The sequence below is a fragment of the Pocillopora damicornis genome, chromosome 2 (assembly GCF_964200805.1).
Source record: "Pocillopora damicornis chromosome 2, jaPocDami1.2, whole genome shotgun sequence".
Lineage (NCBI taxonomy): Eukaryota > Metazoa > Cnidaria > Anthozoa > Scleractinia > Pocilloporidae > Pocillopora > Pocillopora damicornis.
The window spans coordinates 3841058-3863693 of record NC_142671.1 but is presented as its reverse complement, the minus strand read 5'-3'; the positions used below and the strand labels follow the sequence as shown (position 1 = coordinate 3863693).

The following is a 22636-nucleotide window of genomic DNA, read 5'->3' as shown; positions in this document are numbered from 1 at the left end:
TTTGCTTCCTGACGCCTATTTACACCTCGTCAGAAAAAAAGGCCGCTAATTAGTGATCATATAAAAGGACCTCTTGTTGCAGCGTTTAGATAACCCCTGATGAAGGCACTAGACAGGAGTGTCGAAACGTTGGGTCTATGAATTGTAACTTCCTTAGTTACATTTATTAAATCTGCAAACCAGAGTAGCATCAAACTATATCTGATTGTCCACCTGGTTGCCGTGTGAACTTTAATATATAAGATATAACTTATTAACTTTTACTATTTTTATCATCCAATCACAGGTCGGAGCCATTCCTGTATTTAGTCGCTAGTCAAACTTTCCGAGTCCGCCATTTTGTTAAGTACGCAAGGCATATTGGGTTGTAATGGTTGCTGCGTTCTTTCGCATTTTGCTTCGTTCTTTCGTATTTAGGGTTTTCCTAGGGTTTTCCTCAGCAAAATGCCTCATTACATCATTGCGTAGCTCTCGAGGGAAGTAGTCAGGCCAAAACCAAGCAGGATCCCAAGCTTCCCAAAAGACAACAGTTTGCAGTTAACGACGTGCATGGATTCCATGCTATTGAAAGAACATCTCTTCTAAACGATTCGCGTCTGTAATAAAGGGGTAAGTTTCTAAAGAAACTGTGGTGCTGCGTCGGTGGGAGAGTAAAGCAGGTAATTTAGTGTTAACAACTGGGTTGAAAACGTAAATTAGCCACCGTAAAGAGTAAAAAAGCTGACGTTTCGAGCGTTAGCCCTTCGTCAGAGCGATTGACGAAGGGCTAACGCTCGAAACGTCAGCTTTTTTACTCTTTACGGTGGCTAATTTACGTTTTCAACCCAGTTGTTAACACTAAATTACCTGATTCGCGTCTGTGTTCGGAACATTACGAGGACCATTGCATCCATGAATCGTACCTACTGGAAGCACGGATAGTTTCGTTTACAGGAGAATGACTAGATATGTAATAACAGAGGTACCGCAACCAGTACACGTAATTAACCCAGAGTACCTTGTGCACCTAACAAGACGACGGAAGCGGGAAGTTCTAACTTGCCGTGGAGGCCGATTTTAAAGGCCGAAAAAAAATTAGCAAGGTTAGAGGAATAATTTTGAGAACCAAATATCTTGTGTTTGATACATTTGAGAGCCTTTTGAGAAATATTTGATTTAAGACTGGAGGTTCCCTTTAAAGGGTCTTTAGCTTCCTTCAAAGCCAGCCGTTTCGGGCCACCCCTCCCCAGCCTCAACAGATAATGAAGGTATGCGAAGAGCAAAATACACCATATTTATATAATTTACCATCTTTTGTAACTAAGCGTTCCCCTCTGAATTAGAAGGTCGAAGAAATTTTTGTGCAAAATTTTGCGCCACATGAGAAATAAGTTGTACCGGCCCCTTGAGACACAAAAAAATAGATTAAATCGCAGGCGAGAAACACACGACTACATTTAGTGACATAGGAACCACTGAAAAGAAAAAAGTTGTCATTTTTATATATTAATTTTTATCTTACAATTTTACAATTAATTACAATTTATTAAGTCTCTTGTATACATCTATGTAAGTTAAACAATTTTCACAATATGTAGAATAAATCACTATTTATATATTAAATCTTCAACCCTTAAAAAAAGAAGTTTCCAAGAAAAAAGAATTGCGAACGCGCAAGTGTGATCTGCAGTACCGTCATAGGCCATGAGTTACAGAGTTTGAAGTAAAACCGAAAGTTGCGCAGCAAAGTTTTATTCTTACTCGATTGTGGAAAGCTTTGGAAGGTAAAAATCAGGAAGGAGTTCTATGTAACATGTCTGCGCACGAGTCACAAACTGAGAAGAGCCTGTGAATAGGGAAAATTGACTAACCCCAACCAAACTAGTTGCTAAACTCTCTCTTCTTCGGCGAGCCGGGAACAAGAGTGATCCTAGTAACGAGGTTTCACATACTTTGAGAATAAAGTGAGTTTCCAAACTTCGGTGGAGGCTATCACAAGAGAGTTTGCTTTTATCAATGGTGTTGATGATAATAATTGACCACCAGAAAGACTACGTTCGCTGCACACACAAATGGCTAATTTTCTCATGATTTGTTCTAATCCTTGTGGTAAATCCACTTGAAAAATATGTTATTTGCAAAACAAATTCATATTTTTAACATTGCATAAACGGTCACAGGAAAGACAGACAGCATAAATTTAATTTCCCTCTTTTCAATGGTGCTCCCGTCAACCGTGGTTGCAGATCTCTCTTAATGATAAATCAGTGCTATGAAGAATCCAAGTTTTCGTTTGCTCCTTTGGACAATTCTGAGAAGTTACTCTCCTTGGAGATAGTCCTTGAGCGTGAAGCAAGAGTAGGAAACACAAGTTTCTTCCCAATTAAGGTGTCAAAGAAACGGTCCATCTCTTTGAGTGGAACAGCACTGTGTAGTGTGCGAAGTGGGTTCAATGATTCCACTTTGGTCATTTCTTCATAACACAATGCAACTGAAAGATAATTCAGATTTAACATGTCAGCATGAAAAAAAACTGCAAAAAATATTAACAATACGTTGAATAGTGTCAGTATTCGATCCTTTGTACCTAACAAAAGATAGGGAGTGGTGGTAGATCTGACTACTCTTTTTCTCATGATTACCCAAATGTCACAGAAAAATTTAATGTAATGGTACTTTAACGTTTCCGTTTTAATGTTTGAGAAGCGCAATGACTAAACGGGTGACATCTATTTTCTGTGATGTACTACACACATCCTCGTTAGGAGAGCTAACTTCAACCTCAAAGCTCGCTCGTATGCGGACTGAGAAATCGTAGAGAGCTTCCCAAAGCGTTTAGACCAAAGGAATAGGGTAACAAAGATTTGAGTAAAGTCTAGTGCAAATAAGACCTATAGGGGGCGAATTAAAAGAAAAAAAAACACTTGATGATGCGTAAAAACTATTACAAAATGGAAACGAAAAAAGCACTTACTAGGTGGCTTGTGGCTCTTTGAAGTGCGGTTCGTACAGGGATGAGGCCTTACAACCAAAGCACTCTGCATAGCATAGGTGAGACTTTGTAATGCAAAAATAGCAGAATTTGCCGTTCCTGCAGAAATAATGTTAGTAATTTCACAAACATTAAAATATAAATCGAGGTTGGAAGGATTTGTTGTCTATTTTATTCTGTTTTCTTTGAAAAGCTCTTAATTTCCGATGATTGACCCTTCAGATCCTAAGAATATCCAGAATGTAATTTCTACTCACAGTAACATTGCTTAATAATAATAACTAAGACCATTTACAAAAAAGGCATGATCAACAGCCAAAGAAGCTTTGATTTTTAAACAAATTCTCCTTGTCAGTAACAAAGGAAATGTAGAGAATATGAATTCTGATGTTAGGGTGTTAAGGTTAAAAGAGGCTGAAAATCTTCATATGTCATCTGGAAGAGAAAGAAAGCGGAAAACCCTGAATGTAATTATCAAACAGCTCATCGAAATAATTGGTTTATTCCAGAACCACTGTATAACAAAAGGGCCTTAAACGAAGTGGAATGAGCCGAACCTTAAACTTGAAAAGGGAAAGTAAATAGAGACTACAAAGCAGCGTTCTCGCTCTACGAGCAGTCCCTTCTTAACGGCATAGTCCGTCGCGCGAGTCAATAAAAAAACAAATAACGAAAAAGAAAATTTGTGTTAGCGAGCCGTGCAGACTTTTGGGAATGAGGCACACGAAAAGTAAAGTAGTTCTTTTGGTGTGCCTCACGCTCAGAGTTCCGCTCGGCGCGCTGTTATCTACATAATGCTTTTGACCCGAGACAGAAATCGCCTAAAAAGGGTCTGCTTGTAGTCTAAAATTTAAATAAAAATTCATGAACATGTAAAAAAACTTCTCTTGACCTGAACTTTGTTTACTCGTTGATGTTCTTGATGGAGTAGAAGACTCATCAGCTGGGTCTGAGGGACCATAAAAATAACCTTTACCATCGTCACGCACCAGATCGAAGCTGATCTTTCGCTTGCCTGGGTTCAATTCGTCTGGCGGAGGTTTTAAAACGCCTGCAAACCGAAAAACCGTGTGAAATCCGTATTTAATTCAATTGAACAGACTGACAACATAATATCCTCATATCTTTCTCTGTAACGGCAGATATTATTTGAAACATTCATATTAATAGAGGATATTACACTGTGGCGAGAAGATATGAATTTTATGGTCGAGTGGCACGAAAAACATCTCTCTCATCTATACAATAAAAATATTTATTTTACAAATTCAGGATATCACAACGGTATCTGCCTGTCATTACGAACGCGAAGGTTCCCTACAACTTCTTTAGCTGCGAGAGATTGGGATTTAGAATCATACTCCGCGGAATGTTCTGTAAAGAAATAAAACGAGTTGTTCCCGTCCATTCAGACAAATGAAATTGCTAGACAATATTCCTTCAATACGTCCAAAGCGACCCAGTCGACGAGATTGGTAGTAGTTAAAGGTGTAGATTTAGACGAAATGCATAAACCTTGATAGATGTCTTTTTGCGAGGCCGTCAAAACAGGAAAGCAATTTGTTACATATAAAGAAATATATAGAGAAAGACATAATAAATTTAAAGAAACTGTGGTGCTGCGTTGATGGAAGGGGGGGGGAGTGTATCACGAGATAATCTTGATTTACCAACTGAGCTGATAATGTGAATTGGCAACCGTATAGAGTTTATGAGGCTGACATTTCGAACTTTATACATTCGTCAGAGAGAGAGAGAGACAGTAACTCGAGTATGCACGCTTAGTGCAATTTGGTGTCTGCATGGTTTATTTGCATAAATGAGAAAAAAGAACTAGGACTGCTGACAATGGCTATGCAGCATTAGACGTGGAAGCATCCACTACGATTTTATCGTTACAGAGAACCTAAAGTAATTACTATGACTTGCTTTTATCATCATGAGGTAGTTTTTGTTTTTGCTTACCAAAACTGTATCTTCTTGCTAAGGGTCTTTCAATGGAAGGTATATAGGACTCATCAAACTTTTGTAGTTGATCTTCGACATGATTGTTGTTTCCTTCCCTGGGTACTAGTTCAAAGCTAGTCGCTCGTTGGCGAGGAACGACGACAGACATGTCTTCTTGAGATAAGACATCCGCAAAATAAACATTACCTTTACATGTAAAACTTGTATTCTGCTGTACTATTTCCTCATAACAAGGATCTGAGTAACCAGTAGATAAGTATCAGTTTGCAATATAGAGAACTTTTCGTAAAAAAAGTGTTGTAAAACCAAAACCAAAGTAATCGTAACAACCGTCAGGAGAAAAAAAAACCTTTTAGAGACAATAATAACTCAAAGAAAAACCGACCAAACTGACGAGCGGGAAAACGCGGGGGACCGAGTTGTGATTGGATTTGGTTGGCATCTGATCGGTTGAGAGAGAGGCACGAGTTTTCTGGACCAATCAAAGAGCGAAGTAAAGAAAAAACACAGAGTCCCAGATTATTTTCGACACCCAATTAAAAATTGCTGTATCGGGTGGATTACTACTGAAGATAAGTCCGACTACGAGACTGACACACATAACTGCCACAGGTTATGTTAGTCTGTAACTACTCTTTTTGGATGGAATGTCAGTCTATTGTAGGTCATCCCTCTGCAATTTGTCAGATTTCCCTGACACTTTGGCGGTACCCATTTCATTTTACCTCTGGGTGGAGAAAGACACGTAATGACCCAGCCAAGGCTCGAACCCGAACCCCACGGTTCGAAATTCCCCGCGCCAACCACCAAGTCTTGGAGCATTTTCTAATCACCTCTTACCAATTTAGAAATGACGATGAATAGGCAAGATTTCGGAAGACATGGCTAGATGGCCTTACCAGAAAATTTTTGAGATCTTCCACTACTTTCTTCTCCAGTACCACTATCGCTAGCAGTGCCTTCCTCTTCCTTTGGTTGTTCATCAAGGACGTCTTGAGAGTGGGTTAGTTTCATCAGAGCACTTGGCCTCATGGATAAAGGGTCTTCTATTGCAGGTGTTACTCTTGAGACTGTTTCTGAAGAAATTTCAGTTTCAACAATACTTAAACCTGGTGGAGGGAGGGATGGAGGGGGGGACACAGTAAGTCAATTCTTTTTTTTTTAATTATTGAAGGAAGACCGCAAATTATATAATTCCTAGAATTATACAGCGTTTATGCTTTAAAAGCGAACGAAATTGAACATTAATTTTACTTTATCCCCGAAAATGGCGTCATTCCACGGTAGCTTGGAAAAGTCTTTAATAGCATTTTACTTTAATGTTTTCATTCTAACCACTCAAAGGTAATTTTTATAGCGGTTTTTGAAAATAAGACATTTTCTCACCAGTGTTACCTCTTCTTCTCGGCAGGCTCAAGAGAGTCCATGATTCATCAGCCCGGTTTAGACAATAATTCAAGTGAACTTCTCCTTCGCGTGGTAGTTCAAAACTGACGCGCTTTCCAGCAACGAGCTTGGTTTTGTCTGATAAACGTTCTAGAAAGAATGAAAAAAATATATGAAAGGATAAAACCTGTTGACATGGCAGGTATAAATTACTCGTTAACCACTCTCCAGAATGAATGGCTAACTCAAAAATGATGACAGGAGTCGACTGCGCAGCATTTAAATGACTCGGAAAAGCAAACTTATTTTAAAAAGCTAGGTCTGCTCGCGATTAAATACCCTATCTTCCCAGCTTCTGTGACATAAGGTAACTTGGAGAGCGTGCATTTCTACTCCCCTTGGATACTACTCCATAGCAAGGTACCCTCCAGCATTTCATCAAATTGTATTTTAAAATACAGCTCTAACCAAATTTTAAAAAAATTGGTTTCGGGCCTGTACATTCACCAGGACCTTAAAAGACCAGGTCCTAAGGCCGGCGTACAGCGTGTTAATCACCAAGCAGCGGATTCTTCCAAACGGAACTCGAAAGTAACTTGACACAATTTTTCAAGCTAGGACGAGGAAGTGACAAGCTGATCATCGATTGACTCACCAAAGCTGCGCTGGAAATCTCCACTGCCAACTAAAGAAGGATCGGTACCTTCGCTCGTGCTATCATCAGTGTAATCATCAAGTCCAATCTCAGACCGTGGCGTATCATTTCCGGTGTAAACGCTTTCATCATAAGGCTCAAATGTTTCAATTTCATCCAGGTCTGTGTCAGTTGTTGCAAAACTAAGGACAGAAGCCGTACTGGAGCTCCTGGGGGTACCACTTGTTAAAAACTCTGGGTCATCTATAGTCTTAGCACCGGGGCTAAAATGCAGCTCCACATGAAATCGCTTCTCAGACAACAGATCAGCCTTGGGGTCTTCGTACAACAACAGCACAATCTGAGTCATGTAGCTTAGCTCTGGAACTTCTGCTAAGAAGTCTACAGCACTCTGCCACTGGTTATCCGGAATTTCCTAAGGTGGGTTTCACATCATGAAGAATATTAACCACACTGACTAATTCACAAAATTACAACAACAAAAAAACAACGGATTCGTTTTATTAGGCTCTCTGAATAGCTTCTTAAACTCTCGAACAGTCACATTAAAAATTAAAAGTAATCGTGACCATGTCGCCGCACACGTTTCCCACACGGCGAGCTGTAAGCTTGTTTTATTTGGAGTGCTGATGGGCTCGTTTTCATTTCATCTTAGCCCTGATTGCAGGGACCGCGCAAAGGGAGGGGCTGCATGTAGGGAGGCTTTAGCCCCCCTACTTTTTTAAGAGACATGTCCTAAAGCGTTAATCAAGCCCTTAATTAGAGTTGCCTTGAACACAGAGTGGATCAACTAGATGGCGTGCCTTCAGGCTGTTAGAGAAAAGTTGTCTCACATGAATTACAAATAACCACACATGCCAGTAAGTCACGGTGTATTAAAAGCCAAAACGTTTTTGATTAAGCCCCAACAAAATTGTAAATCAACAGGATACGTGTACTTAAATAAGCTTGTGTTCGAAAATATTTCAGATTTCTACGAACGTTTCAATTTTCTTTAACTTATTTTGGGAGACAGCAGTTGTTTCTTATGTTTTCCTTGAACTGAAATAGGCATGAGGTCGGCCAGAATACATCCCCTCGTGCATGCCCGACGTTTGACCGCTGTGTTGAGTGGACCCGTTTGGTACTGCATAAAAGTTGTTGTGACCGTGAGAATTTTGGTCTTAGTTCTTAAGATGTGGAGTAAGCTGCACTAAGAAGAGCCAACACTTTTATAGATATCTTACTTCAAAGAGGTTTCCATATCTTAGGGCATTTACCAACGAGTGTACGTGACTTTCACTAGTAAAGTACAACCTTGTCCGCACGTGACGATTTGGAGCTTCAACACTCTGCATATAGCTATGGAAAAAAGATGACAAAATACCATATTACAAGTTTGTAATAAAATTTAACACAGAGCTTCGCCAATCCTTAACAAAGAATCTTTCAAAGGGTTCTATTTCTCCACTCTGGCACGCACTTTGATAGCGGGTTTTTTGAGAAGGAAGGTAAAATTGGCAATTCTGACGCGAACATGTACAAGGGCCACAAAGTTACAATTATATTTTTAGATCCAGAGTAGAGATTGGCCATTCAGCAAACAAGCATCTAAAGTAAATTGACGACATCTTAAAGCGCTTACTCAGGATTAAGACGAGTATGGATGTCTGTCTTGTCGGCATGACGCAAATCTCCTCTGATCTTCTTCAACAGCCTCATGCAAACACTTTGGGACACACCCAACTTCTCCTCTTTTGTGATCCCATATTCCTGAAAAAAAATCTCTATTTGTTAATTGAGAAATGTTAATGTTTAACCCATCAACGCCTTACAGTGACCACCATCTAGTTTCTCCTTACAGTATCACCTCTGAATCGAACATCAAGGTCTTGAGTATTGAGGAAATGATTTATCTCGAACCCAGATCTAATGTATCACTGTGACCGTGAAAAGTCTGGGTACTGCGCTAAGAAATGATCGCTCACTAAAGAGGCTCTTCATTGTTGACCAAATTCTCTTTGTTAATACCACAAGAAATGTACAGGGAAAAGTGTGGAGAATCTACATATTGATCAGTGTTGGGGCGTAATGGGTCAAGGGTGCTGGGGGCTCCCTCACCGTTAAATCTTTTGTTTTTGTGTTTCGCACATTCTGACTTAATGAATCAAGTTGTCATACGTCAATTAGTTTTATGACGCAAAATGCCGTTTCAATAGTTATTTCGTGGAAAACTATATAGATCAGTGTCTCTGACATGAAAAATGTTGTATCTCCACATTTCTAAAAGAGTGAAGAAGCTTAGAGAGTGCAATAAGTATCTATTTAGTTGTTTTACTACTCAATGTTGAAGTTTATTTGTGCTGAATGTGTGCTTAAGACGCAAGGTTAGGTTATTTGAGGTATTCTAAAACCTTCCTAGCCTTGGTGTTTGAAATTTCGCAAAGGAAATGTAATTTTCGTTTAAAAAAAAGGTTATACTAAAAAGTTGTTTGATTCGAACCCACCTGAGGAATAACAATATCGGCAAAGGCTTTGGCACACTTGTATAACTCCAAACTATTTTCCAGGTTTAGATCACTAAAATTTCATAGCAATCAAACAGAATAAAAAACTTAGTTTTTGGAACGGTAGACATCGTAATTATAACAGCGGAGCGGAACAATTAACAAAAAACTTTAGTCTATAACCAATACCTGTTCTGTTCAAATGATCTAACGAAATTTTCAAACCTGTTATGTTGTACATCATACTTGATACAGTCGTATATGTCTGGTATGAGGCTTATATCAAACTGACCACTTTTAAGCTTGAAATCCTGCAAGAGAGGAATATTGTTCAGCGCGCAAGTTAGGTTACACAAACTTAATTCCAGTCGATATTTTATTTAAAAAAAGTCACCTTTTCTAATTTTGTCCATCTGTGCATCATGAGCTCGAGTGTTTCACCCTGGTACAAATATGGGTCTTTAAATGAATAAAAAAATTGAATCAATAGAGAAAGACGTGGAATAATCATTTCGTTCTAAATTGCGCAAAAGTTGGATTGAATTGCTCTGTTTCATCCTTCGGAAAATGCCAATTCGGAGCTCATAGGAATTTCGAACCCGAAACTCCATGAAGCACACTCTTTCCCAGAGGGAAAGGTTGCTTGCAACACCGGTACCCTTCTCTGGCTCCCTTAAGTGCGAAGCTTTTGGTTGTTCGGAAAGAGAGGAATGATGCGATAGCCCTAAGAATTTAAACTGTAAGCTAAGAAGGCACAATCATACCTCTTGGATCATAAACTTTCTGATTAATCAACTCCTTTAACTGTCCAGTGAGGCTCTGCACCAACTTGTAAAGTCTTTCACACATTTTGTAGGGATTTTTGATAGCTTTCATGGCATTGATTAGTGATGGATTCTTTGTTGGTGCAAGCTGTCGGAACAAAGTTTCAAAATTAGAAGCGTGTCTTGAGTGCACATCTGAACATCATGGTAGGAAAAATGTGCAAATTGTATAACATGTAGTTTCTTTGGTCCCCCTACAATTTCCTCAAAGTGAAGTCGTTATTATTTCATGAATTGTGAACCAATAAATTTTGAGACTCAGCATTATTCAAACCCCCTCAAAGGACCTTTCAAACATCTTGGAAAATAACATTAACAAGAATGAAACAGAAATAATGACGAATTGCCTATAAACAATAACGAAACAGACAACATTTCTCTTTTTTCCCATGCACTCCGTGGTGCCGAAGTGCTAGAAAAAATTATACCATGATGGACCACTGAGGAATACTAGCACTGTAGTTTCAAATCTGGGCCCACTAGTTCAAAGGACGGATAACGCGATCCAGCAGATAAACCGCTGTCTTTCCGGTAGACAAGTGTTAGCAAAAATCATTGCGCTATCCGATTTATTCAATGGATAGAGTTATTTACCCTTCGAAAAACCGGGTCCGGGTCAACAAATTTCTATAAGACAAGTAACACAAGTATCAGCATGCGTCTAGAAATCAAGTCACGAATTTACTCCGTCATGAAAATAAAAAACACACCTTGGCAAAATCTTCTTCTTTGAAATCCTCGTCAGAGTGAAGTAGATCATGAAGTCTGTGCTTGACTCTAAACAAGAAAAATTAACTTGTCTCAGTTACGGAAGGTATTCCTGAAGCGAGACAGTAAGTCAGTCAAACAGCTATAGAATTTTGCAACTTTTAATCCTCACCGCTAAGCTCGTTTATTTTCAATGTTTTCCCGCCACTAAAACGCACCTTTGCTAACTGTTTTCCCGACACTACACAAGCCCGACTGTTTTCCCGCCACTGAACAAGCCTCTATTCATTGTGTTCCTGACACTAAAGGCGTTTGTGTCCACTGGTCTCCCAACCAAAAACTCTGCGTTCTCGATTTACGGTTTAAACTTATGTCCATATTTTGATGTTTTCTCTTTTTTTTTTTATCAACAAATCAAATGCAAAGCTTCTATCCTCTTTCCTGCAAACCTCATTTGCTTTGATTTCTCAGTGACTATTTATTTAATCTTGTTCACGGCCATGTAAATTAGCCTGTTTCAGCAGTTCAGTTTAGCAAAACTGAATGAATTAGCATAGCAGACATACAAACAAGCTTCCTGCAATTGCACTTACTTTCCCAGTATTCGAGAAGCGTCACTGGGTGTGTCAAGCATTTCTGTTGTGTTTTTATCGCTTCGTACCAGATGAACCAGCACAGGTGCAAGTTCACCTTCCAGTGCAAGGAATCCCTGCAAATAAACAAAAATCAGTTCCTTAAACTGGTGGTTTTTGAGTCAGTAAATCTCCTTCAATATAAAGTGGTTCCGCCTTTTTCGTTGCTGGTCACAAAGGAACTGATTGTTTGATGATGTTGGCGTGTTACTTATAATTGGAGAACAGTTCTAAATACATCAAGAAGATGGTAGATCTTAAATTTCGTCGCACGCTCTTGGAAAACAGATAACATCTTTCTTTATTCGTCTTATTCGATGAGCTCGAAATTTATCGTATTTTCTAATTTATTTCAACAGAAAAGGCTTCGACATTGCTAATCCGAGCAGTTCGCTTTGTTTTGTCGAATGCCACATATGAACTTAGCTCACATTAGAGTATCTCTGGCTCAGTGAAACAGCATCGGAACGTGGAATCCCAAGATTTGGAGTTACAGTTTTCCTTAAGGGGAACTCCGGTTTTGATTTTGTCTTTACATCGTGACGAATGAAGGGTGTGGAACAAAAGGGATTTAAGAAGAGACTTCATATTAAAGCGATGAACTTAGTGAACTTAACGCGCACACAGCTGGAATATTAAACTTATACAATAGACGGCATTTTATGCTTCCTCAGCCTGGGCAACTGCAAGGATATGTATGTATTGTATATATCTACGATATTTAGACAGAGGACCGGTATAAACAATAACGAGGCCACACCACAACACCGGGAGCTACGTTCCCAGCTCTCTGAGAGAAGTGGGTAAGTTTTTTTACGTCCCCAGCTAACCTGAGTACAGCAAAGATGCTGAAGACTGGCCCCACAGATTATCGTACTTATCCCGAGAAGACTAGAAAGTCTAACCGTTTGCGGATGTCATAGCAAAGGCAGTTCATTTTCCTCAGTGATCTTAAGACCCTGAGAATTTGCCCGGTCTGGGGCTTGAACCCTCGACCTCCAACACGGCAGTCCGACGTGAGCTAACCAAGTGCGGTATATTTTGTATTACGATCTGAACTTCCGTGGTGGTAGGACCCTGAGAGACAGTAGAGAACTTAATCTCCGAGAAATAAAACTGCTGTGAGCCAATCCACATTTCAATATACCCCTGGAAAGGAATGGAAATACCTTTCCAAAGAACTTCGCACCTGTGAAATGCTGAGAACTTTTCAAATCAAACTTTTTAATTTCGTAATTGGCTTTAGATAAGACTGAACACAAATGTAGTGCTTGGACTCTTTCTCATAATTGTTCTCAATTTTCTCTTTACCATTTTTATCGTCCTATATATTTTGTATATTGGTCAGCGGTTTACGCCAGCGATTTACCTATGGTTCTCAGATTTAACATCATTACTATTATTATCATTATTTTTATTATTAATTTGTTGACTCAGAGGTTTTAGCAAAAAAGTGGATGGCTTTATTTATTTTCATTCGAAAGGTGGCACCGGAATAATCAATAACTTCAAAGAACTGAGAGTAGTATGATGAAATTTTCTGATTAAATTTGCTGTGTTTCTTAAACTGAGCAGCACAAATTCTTGACATTTAAGACACAGTAATCAACTTTTTGAACATAGCTTTTGAATCGTTACCTTTGCAAATGCTGCAGCCGTCATTTGGACTCGTCCCTCATCAGACGCGTAGATCTTCAAGTCATGTCTGTAAGTGCTGTGAAGCCTCAATAAACCACAACCGGGTAATTCCGAGAATTGGCCCTGGCTACCAGGGTACACACTCCTAACAAAAGAAAAAAAAAAACAAAACAAGAAGAATTAAGCTTACAAGTGAGACTCCCCATTCTGTTCACCATAAAGACAAGACATAAAAGAAAGGACTCTTGTGTGATAATCATGAAAAAAAGAATGTCGATAGACAATTTAACGGTAATGAAAAGTGCGGTTTCAAGAGCAAAAACCGTGCTAGAATTGTACAGTCGCATGGATGATTTGATCGAACGACGCGCTGTAGGCAGAATGGCAATACAAAAAGACCAAAAGTCAAGGAAGAGAACTCAAAGCAACTACCCAGCATGGTCACCAAAAGCCAAGGAAGATAACTCAAAGCAACTACCCAGCATGGTCATCTTACTTTGAGGGAAAGATTCAATTGAGTATCGAAAGTAATCCCTCATCGCTTTGATATTGCTTCACTTTACTCTGTGATTGGTCCAGAAGACTCACACCACCGTCTCAACATATCAGATACAACACCAAAACCAATACTGCTTTGGACACTTGCATTTTCCAGCATTTCATGCATTTTGCCTGTATTTTGTTTAATTTTACATTTTCTAATTATGATGCCAACCATCACTCTGATCTAGTGTTGTCATTACTTGGATTTAGTTTTTCGGAACTCAACAAAAACCTGCTTCAATGTAATTACTCAATTAACTTAACTTACAATACCTGAAAGCACGACCTAGCTCTTCTGCTTGATCTTTCCCCATCATGGTCAATTCTCCGCCCCATTTAAGGATCAAGAGCAGAGAATGTTCCTTGTCCACCAGGGCCTCGTTTTCTTTTGTTTCCTTTCTTGTTTCTCTCTCGCCGTTCTTGCATTTAGATTCCCGTACCTCGCTGTCTTTTCTGTCGCGTGGCTTGCCAAGATACTTAAATTGAATTTTTTCGTTGATGCCAGAAAAATTACTATACCTTGGAAAAATCAGTAAATGCCTTTAACAATTTACCAATCAACCAATAAATCAAGTAATTACAGAATTAACATCATGTTTGACTTTGAAAACAAATGGAATGCAATCAAGCAAGCAGCGAATAGTTGATATAGCACTTTTCAAGTGAGCGTCCAAAGTTATCTGGAATTTCATTTGTTTTCAATCGCACAACAAAACTAAACTTAAACCAAACTTAATTGCCGCATCACTCGAGTTTTCCCAGGCTTGGAGCCGCTAACATGAGTTTACTTATGAGTAGTTTACGCCACTCGCTATCCATTCCGTGATAGCCTGTGAGAAAATTGAGCAGCCTGACAGTTTACAGTTATAAATAAAATAAAATTAAAAAAAAATGTCTTGATTAAGTTTTGGACGACTAATAGTTATATACTAAAACAGTAAGATTACCGTAGAACGCTGCTTATAAGCCAACCCCCCCCCCCCACACACGCTTATAAGCCCCTCGGACACAAGCCCCCCCCCCGGGGTTATAAGCCCTCCAGAGACCCATTACGTTAAATTAGCCCAGGGCTTATAAGCATCAGTTACGGTATTCGCTCCCAATTTCTAAGCATAACTGCTAATCGAGGCTCTGCCCTCGACAGCCAGCAAGCGATAGAGACCTCTTTCTTATAATCTTATGCTTAAATGGACTAATTTCATGGCACTAAAACAAAGAAAATTTAATATTTAACTTACATTTCAAGTACAGTCTTCAACTGATAGATTTTATTAGGGTTTTCAAACAATGGCTTTCCTTTCTTGACGTCGGCTTCCAAGTCTCTGGCGATATTTAGTACTTCCTCTAACTGAGTTGGTTTCTTCAACTTCAGCGGCACGACCTTATCAAATCCACCGTACCTCTTAAACAATTCAACAAACCTGCCGGAAAAAGATACAACGCTTGCTAGTATTTATTAATAGAAAGAAAAAGACAATAGACTGCCACAAAATGTGATGAAAACCAAGATAATAAACATCAACTGCAACAACAACACTGTCACTATCAGGGAAAATATCTTGAGGGGAAACTTTCATCTTTTGTCTATCTTGGGAGTATTATGAGCACAGCTAGTGGTGGGACAGACGAGGAAATCACATGCAAGATAAATAAGGCAACAAGCTGAAGAAAGTATGGTCAGTCCAGACGATTAGAACTGAGAAAAACCAAACTGAGAATGTTTAATTCAAATGTGAAGTATGTTCTGCTCTACGGATCCGAAGAAATCCACCCCAAAAAAATCCAGATACTCATCGATCCTTGTCAGCGACGCTTCTTGAAAATCAAATGGTCAGATTGGGTATCTAATGGAGTGCCATGGGAAGGCACAGCACAGGAGCTAATGGAAAATCAGATCCTCAAGAGAAAATGGAGATGGATAGGACATACCCTGGGGAAGCCTGCAAAAAACATCACGGGGCAAGCACCCGCAAGAAAAAGGAGAAGAGGTCACCCCAAAAATACGTGGAGAAGAGATATGGAGTCAGACCTGAAAAGGTGGAGCTACACATGGCACCAGCCGAAAAAAGCAGCCTCTGACGAAGAATATAGAGGACGGAAATCATCAATGGCCTTTGCCTCATCAGGGAGGCAAAGGCTTAAACATGATCAGAGAAGAATCATCCACTTCAAACTTGCACTAGGTCTTAAAAAGCAACCGTGAAGATGGTCAATTTTTAAATAAACTGTGGTGATGTGTCGGTGAGGGGTATAAAAAGATAATTTGGATTTATGAACTGAGTTGATAATGTAGCTTGGCCACCGTAAAGAATTCCTAAATCTGACGTTTTGAGTGTTAGCCTTTTGTCAGAGCGAAATGACAAAGGGGTTACATTCGAAACGTCAGATTTAGAATCTCTTTACGGTGGCCAATTTACACTATCAACTTATTTTATAAAAACCAAATTATCTTAAAATTTAACCGATTTAATGTACATCCCTTGAGACAGTGTTTCTCTGAACGCAATGAAAACTACTGAATGGTAGGCCTTGGTCATTAATTGAATTACTAGGACACTGCGTTATTATTGTGTGATGATTTTACAAAATTAAATTTGGAAATATCCGAGGATAGAGATAATTCGACTAGCAATGACTTGTATTTCATCACGAGTAGAAAAGTTCTAATTTTGCAAACTTTAACAAACAAGACATCAGTGGACTGGGAACAAGATGATCAAAGATTTTCTCACCTCGGATGTCGTACTTCCATCTTCATTTTTTGTTTGGGAGTTCGATCACCATGTCTGATGATGCCCACCACACATCTGAGTTCTAACATGGTGCCTTCCGTAACCTCAGCCTTCCCTATCTCCTCAGGGACTGCGAAATTGTAAGGCTTATACAACTGAGGGGCCAGTGTATGTGCTATCAGGTCAATCAACACTTGAGCAGCATCATCGTAGTATTTCTTTGATGTCTTGACAAAACTGAAGCCATTTACGTCACAAACGTATGACTTTCCATGAGTGCGCAAAAAGTCACATCCACAAACAGTTTGCTAAGTGAGAAGAAATAAAAACACCTTATTCGATAGTTTCACTTGTTAGATAACCAGCAGCCCTTCGTGTGCAATATGAAGCGAATCCTGTGTTCTGATTGGCTAACCGAGCATGCAACATGCTCCGGCCTGTCGAAATAAATAAGTCATTCTTGATTCTTATTAGAGCGAAATCTTTTTGCTCCATAACAAATCCTTCATTGACCAAGCTTGTTCGGTCAAGATGGCTGGATATCGGCCTAATTCTTTTTTTTTTTTTGCCTTTCGCGTTTTTATGGGCCGAGACGAAAAGAACTCGGCTAATATTTAGCCATCTTGACCTCACGCGTGGTCAGTAACGCGTATATTTAATACGCGCGGATGTTTTGCGAGCTGCGTTGTATTTTTCCGAGTCCCATACGGGCGAGGAAAATACGCGCAGTGAGTATCATCACAATGAGGATTATCACATCATACCTTAAATATCTTGCAAACTTTGTTCGCCATCTCTTTCTCATATTGGTTAAGAATAACGGGATAACGTATTTCTTTTCCTTCACTGTCTCGTTCAACTTTTCCGTCGAGTGAAGGAGACTTACGTGCCTCAGCATGAGCATACTCTGGGCCCACTGTGTACACCTGAGTCAAAGACAGCATTATATACAATAAGCTGAATTATACACGCTCTTTGATTACAGAAGCATAGATGACGTCACCATTGATAGAAGTTTCTTCTTTATCATATAAAACAGATATATCCCATTTTTCCGTGCGTCTGTTCAGAAATTACATGCATTTAATAGCTAAAAGATAACGTCAAAATGTAGTAAAAACATCAGTGACACACTCAGCTGCGCCTAGCGTGCCCACGTTTTTGTTCTTACCCCATTTTGACGTCATCTGGAATATCTTTTTTCAACAGACGCAAAGCAACATGGAATTTATTTGTTAAATATTCACGGATTAAACACTGACCAATACTATTTTTACCTTTAAGTCCACTCCATCAGTGACCACAAAGTCCTCGTAGATGTATGAACCTTTTTTCCGCACCGAGCTTTCTGGCGAGTACACGCTGCTTCTGTCCCCGACCTTTCGGAACAATCTCTGGCTCCCGCCACCAATTCTCGAAGGGAAATAGATGTACACATTATGGTCTTCCGCATCGACTGGTTTCTCTACAAAAGGCTTATGGAATATCATGTCACCAATCTGCACTGAATCGTCCAGTTCGACAAATTTCGTGTTGCTGGGATTTCCATCGTCATCTCGTAGCAATATTGCGTGTCTTGGTGTTTCGATACCTGCACTCTCCAGAAGGCTGTACATTGTCGGTCTGCAATGAAGAAAAGGGTTTCTTGGGTTTGATCTTTCTGAACGTAAATGTTCTTATATAGAACACGTTACTCTGTAGCCTTGTAGTCATACGTAGAGGAGATGCTGAACTCTATGGGTGATTTCGCAGATTTTGTGAACCGCTGACTGAAGTGAATTTGAAATGTCAAGAGAGACTTCTCAAATGAATCCTCTGAGAATAAAAGTTTTGCGCTTGGTTTTATTCAAAGAAGGTTCTTTAGGAGGTTTTTTTTTTTAATAACGTTGAGTTTTGAGGTGTTGAAATAAGGCTACTGTCTGATCAACTTCTCACAATAACGCCCACAAACACGAAAATGGAATGGAATTGGAATTGAAAAATGAAAAAAATGGAATTCTCGGAAGAGTTTTTTGAGCGAATTTTGACTGGATTGTCTATTTGGCTTTACGTTCTACTAACCTGTCCATTAAAGCATACTGCATTTCCAGATCATTAAGGCTGAAAGGTTTCCTCAGCTTGGTATACTCAATAGCTTTCTCGAGTGGAAATCCACTCGAATAAAATGAAATCAGACAGTCACAGATGGGCCATTCTTCCACTGGAACATTCAGGATAATGTCATCAGGAAACACAAATATGTCCACACAATCAAATGCTGACATTCGACCCAAGATCTCTTCCATGGGTTGGGCTCTTGTCTAAAAGAAAAGAGAAAATTTCAGCATGAAAATCTTTGGATTTTACGCTGTTAATCTTTTGAAATGTTTTGCTGCCTTCTGGATTCCTCTAAGGAGTTTGTAGCCTCTTCCAGCGAAGCGCGTTAGTACACGGGCGAGCGAAAACCGAGGGAGGTTTGTATCAGGTATTTACTGAACGTATGGAACGCGAGGAAATTTGTAAATTTAGCATTACAGCATTTCATTACAGGAAGTTGTGACGGCAACTCACTAAATGTAGTTCGGGAAAACGAGAAATATTGATGCCCCATTCACACCAACACTACATGCTTAGTTAAACTGGCTTTTACTGAATAAAACCAGTAGCAGAAAACTAAAAGACTGAATTTTACACAGAGTTCAAGTAATCACCAACTTTTATGTTCATTGTGCTAAATTTGAAGTCAGTAAACATCAGTTTAAACAGCTTCTATTAAGAAAAGAATTTCAGTATTATTTTGTGTTCAGTCGTCCAATGAAGAGAGATTTTACGTTTTATTATAAATCTTTTTTTTTTTTTTTCTGAGGATCACCTTTTTATTCATGGCGCAGATGCCAATCCTGATCTTAGGTATTTGATCTCCTTCGTTATCCTCGTCCTCATTACTGTCTTGATCTTCTTCAACGCGTCTGTTATAAAGAGATCCGTAAATGCTCTCTCGTTCAAATACTTTACCTTGAGCCACGGACATGATCCTGGTTGGCAAATGCGGTTCTTCCCGCACCATTCTATTCCATTTGTTTATGTGACGACTCTGAAATAATTAAATAAAATTACGTAATCAATTTTTTATTGATTCTCGAAAGTAGTCCAGGACTGCATTAGTTTTACTTCACTAAGCTAAGGGATTGGTTGGAAAAACTCGCGCAAACTCCCTAACCGCTGAAATGAAGAACTAAAGTAAAATGAAACTTGGCAAGTCGTGTTTTCCCTCGCTTTAAACAGTTTGCATGTTTTAACTTTGATTTATTATTGGCTCCTTGAGATATTCTCTTTGTTCGTATTGGCTGCTTTCATCACTTTGGTTTTGGTTCGCGACCTTAAACGGAATGTGCCTGATCACACGTCTAGATTCGTGAGCGGGCAAGTTGAAGCGAACTTGTGTTTTCACTGGCCCACCTTACACACTCGGGATTGCGAGATTAATCATAATTATTACAATTTTCTCAAATGTGATTTGTGCATTAGCAGCTTCATTTTTCACTAATAATTCTGTACAGTTGTACTCGAACACCTGTAATGGGACAATTGAAGTAGCCAATCATACTAAGTCCATTAAGCTAAATCCACCAATCACGGAATTGATCACAATAACCATAGCAACAATCACTTATCCTAAGAAAAATGGGGACTTGCCAAAATGGAGGAACTTTTAACTTTAGACATTGTCTCTATTGGAGATATTTGGTTTAGATGTTTTTTGTTTTTTTTTAAATTGTAATGGCTATGATTAATTGGTAACAGGACTTTCTGTCGTCCAATTCTGTCTGTAATCATAGTCGTGATTAACAAATCGAATTCCCGCTCCGCAGTCGTCGGATTTTGTTATTCACTCGTATAATTTCAGACCGAATTGGACTCCACTCGGTCCCTTTACCATTATTAATCCTGCAAATGAAAACCGTGCTCTTCGCTTCTTCGATTGATTTCTTCGTAACTTCTAGGCAAATTATCACTGCTGCAGGGAAAACGTACCCCGGCAAAAACAGTCACAACGTATTACTGGACTGAACAAAGAAAACCTCGACAGGATTTTGTTTGGAAATTCCACAATTTACATTCTCTGCTAAATAGCTAATCATTTATTTACTAATGTTGTTAAGTCAAGATGGAAGATTTTTTATTTTTTTTTTTTATTTACTTTGTTTCCTTTTTCAATTTTCCTTTTTGAAAGTCTACTTTGTTAAGACGAGGACTCCGTAAATATCAATCCAAATTTTTTCTCTAATTATTTAAAACTTACCATCTCTCTTATTCTTTTTATTTATTATTTAGCATTTCACGCAATCGTTATCATGGTTTCTTATCCAGAATACTTTGGTGGCGTTTAACCTGACGTGACGATTGCGTGACAATATAAACGTGACAAATTTTCTGTCGTTGTTAATTTCATAACATCACAATGCATATTAATGAACTCATATACAAACAGTTTTACTGATACTTACGAAAACATTGAGAGAGCAATCGCGGTCCTTTTTCCAAATGATATATAGATGCGCATCTGATTTTAAACAAGTTCCTAATTTCTCTGTCAGGGCTTCGGAAATATGTATTTGTTGACCAAAAACCAAACACACACAGATAGTTAAAACTCGTGCTAATCCTGTGGACTATGTTTGTCTACAGAAAATAATTTTACTTCCCTAGTTATTGAGTTTATTCCCCTGCAGTAGCGAAAAATATGTCATCGACTAAATAAATCTACAATCACGAGACAGAGAGGTATATAGCATTTACGCAAACCTTGAATATCATATTAAAAGATTTTGCAATACCCATGAAACCTTCTGACGTTCGCAGGCAAAGGTCGTTCCAACCACATGATCTCGTTTCAAGTTTTAGAAATCCGGATTTTTCCTTTTCACTGCCCGTTATCGAACTAACTTAATGCCAGAAGTTGCGTAATCAAAATTTGTCTCGCTTGATGTACGACAATCGCTGATTGACAACAAAATATCGTGTGTTAGGCGGCGAGCATGTTTAATACTTGTCAGGAAAGGTGACGAATCGCTCAGAAGAGGGCCACTGTCTAAAATTTTAGATCAAAGCATAATACCTTGGAGATACTAAAGCTGTAAGGCCCCTCCTTGGGACCTGATCTTCTGTTTCCTCTCACTTCAAACAAAAAATCACCAAAGAAATTTGATTGTAAATTCGCTTTGAACAAAGCAACGCGCTAATCCAAAACCCAGAGCGAGGGGGTGGGGTCGGGGGTGTGTATGAAGACCTCTCTCTCGCTATCGACAGTCAGTGATGCAAGTCTTCAAGCCGGAATATGCTATTTTTGGCTACCCGCGTGGATTTGTAAATTATATTATAAGAATTCGCTTGCGTAAAGTAATAAATATCCTCATGCTCTTGTTTCAAGTTTCGCGACGAATGTGTTTTGACACTAGTTTCAGTAAATTGCGTAGCGCTAAAAGATGTCAAATGTATTGTTGTCGATTTCATAGCATTATGTATCATAGTTGTCTAAGCGAGCTTTTGTCTTGTCACTGCCCATAAAATACACGTGCTTCAGTGCATTCAATAGGAAAGCACCGAGAAAGACGACCTCTTGTCTTACCTTTAAAAGTCATGCTTTGTAACACGGTTGTAAACAAAGCTCGAACGCACCACAATGCTCGCGCGATTACTTAATTTAAATTAAATTTGTTTGATTTGTTTTGATAGAGGTTAGCTCTTCCAGCGTCGTAGCAAAGTTTTGAGAACTAAGACCTTTTCAAAGTTTCAACGCATATCGTTCATGAAACAACAGCTCTCCAAAGCAAACTGGTAGAGCTCTGAATTTGCATTCAGCATACTTAAATAACACGTTTATGCACTAAACATGACCATTCAGACACGAGCAAAGAACACGACAGGACAATCAACAACATTTCTCACTCTGGACGCTAAATATCTGCAAACAGTACATACCCTCCACTAGCTGATAATTCGTTCGACGCGATCGAAAGAAACGTATCATGATGAAAGGATGCAAACGCCGTTTGCCCTTTCACCTTGTCAATCCGCGTTAGATATCTTGTTTATGCGGTGGTTGTTACTCTT

General features: G+C 39.0%; 1 protein-coding gene across 10 annotated transcripts; it reads right to left on the bottom strand.

Annotated features, from left to right (window-relative positions):
• Positions 1 to 1455: 1455 nt before the first annotated feature.
• On the bottom strand, positions 1456 to 22632 carry LOC113672537 (inositol hexakisphosphate and diphosphoinositol-pentakisphosphate kinase 2). Of its 10 annotated transcripts, none has more exons than XM_027188828.2 (24): positions 22505 to 22632; positions 19395 to 19616; positions 18605 to 18843; positions 17821 to 18166; positions 17308 to 17469; positions 16544 to 16851; positions 15050 to 15232; positions 14085 to 14330; positions 13269 to 13413; positions 11592 to 11707; positions 11001 to 11067; positions 10231 to 10378; positions 9861 to 9925; positions 9692 to 9777; positions 9467 to 9539; positions 8605 to 8732; positions 8207 to 8321; positions 6981 to 7395; positions 6326 to 6475; positions 5839 to 6048; positions 4937 to 5092; positions 3864 to 4022; positions 2954 to 3070; positions 1456 to 2470 (listed from the first exon to the last, which is right to left on the bottom strand). In XM_027188828.2, the coding sequence occupies exons 2-24, from the start codon at positions 19587 to 19589 to the stop codon at positions 2250 to 2252; spliced, it is 4050 nt and encodes a 1349-aa protein (XP_027044629.2). In that variant the 5' UTR covers positions 19590 to 19616; positions 22505 to 22632; the 3' UTR covers positions 1456 to 2249. The 10 variants fall into 10 exon arrangements, with proteins under 10 accessions (XP_027044629.2, XP_027044630.2, XP_027044632.2 ...); XM_027188829.2 differs by having other exon boundaries at positions 4937 to 5089; XM_027188831.2 differs by having other exon boundaries at positions 5839 to 6015.
• Positions 22633 to 22636: the final 4 nt, after the last annotated feature.